General features: G+C 51.0%; 1 protein-coding gene across 1 annotated transcript; it reads left to right on the top strand.

Annotated features, from left to right (window-relative positions):
• The first annotated feature begins 453 nt into the window (after nucleotides 1-453).
• LOC128948265 (olfactory receptor 14A16-like) lies at nucleotides 454-1,386 on the top strand. The gene has a single exon (XM_054292899.1). The coding sequence runs from the start codon at nucleotides 454-456 to the stop codon at nucleotides 1,384-1,386; it is 933 nt and encodes a 310-aa protein (XP_054148874.1).
• Nucleotides 1,387-1,800: the final 414 nt, after the last annotated feature.

Raw genomic sequence — 1,800 nt, 5'->3', positions numbered from 1 at the left:
TCTGTTCTCCCTGATGGCAGCAGAAATGCTGAGAGTTTCTGACATCCAAAAATAGTCAGCAGGAGAAGGGAAGAGGAGTATAAAAAACTCTAGAATATTTAAACAGACTTTCCCATTCCTGACGGTGCAGATGTTAACATGGCCTTCTGTGTTAAAAGGGTTTCAAAGTGGAACATGAGGACAGGTCCCTGTCCTCCTCCCACATCTGCATAGCAATGTTGAATTATAAAAACACTGTATGTAGTTGCCCTGAACCTGAAGTCTCACTAAGGCACCAACAGTCAAGGCTCCCCATTAGGAGCTGAAGGAAAATCTGCTAGAAAATCAAATGGGTGTCAGAGGGTTACAGGAGAAGGGTCTGTAGGAAAAGGCTTTGATTTTGCTGGAAGAAGTTCCTCCTAACCTGTCACTGACTTTTCTCCATGAACAGCTCCCCAAGTACATCCTCAGCAAATGTCCAACAGCAGCTCCATCAGGCACTTCCTCCTGCTGGCATTGGCAGACACGCGGCAGCTGCAGCTCCTGCACTTCTGCCTCTTGCTGGGCATCTCCCTGGCTGCCCTCCTGGGCAACGGCCTCATCATCAGCGCCGTAGCCTGCGGCCACCACCTGCACACGCCCATGTTCTTCTTCCTGCTCAACCTGGCCCTCAGCGACCTGGGCTTCATCTGCACCACTGTCCCCAAAGCCATGCACAATTCCCTCTGGGACACCAGAACCATCTCCTACACTGGATGTGCTGCTCAGCTCTTTTTCTTTCTGTTCTTCATTGGAGCAGAGTTTTATCTGCTGACCATCATGTGCTATGACCGCTACGTGTCCATCTGCAAACCCCTGCACTACGGGACCCTCCTGGGCAGCAGAGCTTGCGCTCACATGGCAGCAGCTGCCTGGGCCAGTGCCTTTCTCTATTCACTGCTGCACACAGCCAATACATTTTCCCTGCCCCTGTGCCATAGCAATGCCCTGGGCCAGTTCTTCTGCGAAATCCCCCAGATCCTCAAGCTCTCCTGCTCCAAATCCTGTCTCAGGGAACTTGGGCTCATTGCTGTAAGTGCCTGTTTGGTATTTGGCTGTTTTGTGCTCATTGTTTTCTCTTATGTGAAGATCTTCAGGGTTGTGCTAAGGATCCCGTCTGAGCAGGGACGGCACAAAGCCTTTTCCACCTGCCTTCCTCACCTGGCTGTGGTCTCTCTGTACCTCAGCACTTCAGTGTTTGCTCACCTGAAGCCCCCCTCCATGTCCTCCCCATCCTTGGATCTGGCCCTGTCAGTTCTGTACTCGGTGGTGCCTCCAGCCCTGAACCCCCTCATCTACAGCCTGAGAAACCAGGAGCTCAAGGCTTCTGTGTGGAGACTGATGGCTGGATGCATTCAGAAACATTAAACTGCTGGCCAATTTCTGCCAATCACTTGTAATAAAAGTCATCTTATTGATGGTTTGATTGTGGATTTTTTTCCTTTATATTAGTTTTATCATATTGTCCTCAAAGAAACGTCATTGTTTGAGCAATTCCTCATTTTGTTTCTCTCCACGTTCCCTGTGGTCACAGACTGTGTCAATGATGAGTTATGTTCTTGGTGGCTTTCTAGGAACTAAAGGATCTCCCAGCAGAGTTTTCTGCAGAGATGCCCTTTTGTTGCCTTCTCTGGAGCTGCAGCAGCAATGTCTGTGTGCAGAGCTGGGGCAGATCAGTGCTGGCACAGCAGCTGTGCCCAGCACCAGCAGCACTTGATGTTGCCAGTGCTGCTGCCGTGGCCCTGCCCCGCTGCCCTGCTGCCCCTGGTGTTGATGCAGGGC

The sequence above is a fragment of the Melozone crissalis genome, unplaced genomic scaffold (assembly GCF_028551555.1).
Source record: "Melozone crissalis strain CALT ecotype California unplaced genomic scaffold, PUWL_Pcris_2 ptg000120l_1, whole genome shotgun sequence".
In the NCBI taxonomy this organism is placed as follows: domain Eukaryota; kingdom Metazoa; phylum Chordata; class Aves; order Passeriformes; family Passerellidae; genus Melozone; species Melozone crissalis.
This window is presented reverse-complemented; position numbering and strand designations above follow the sequence as displayed.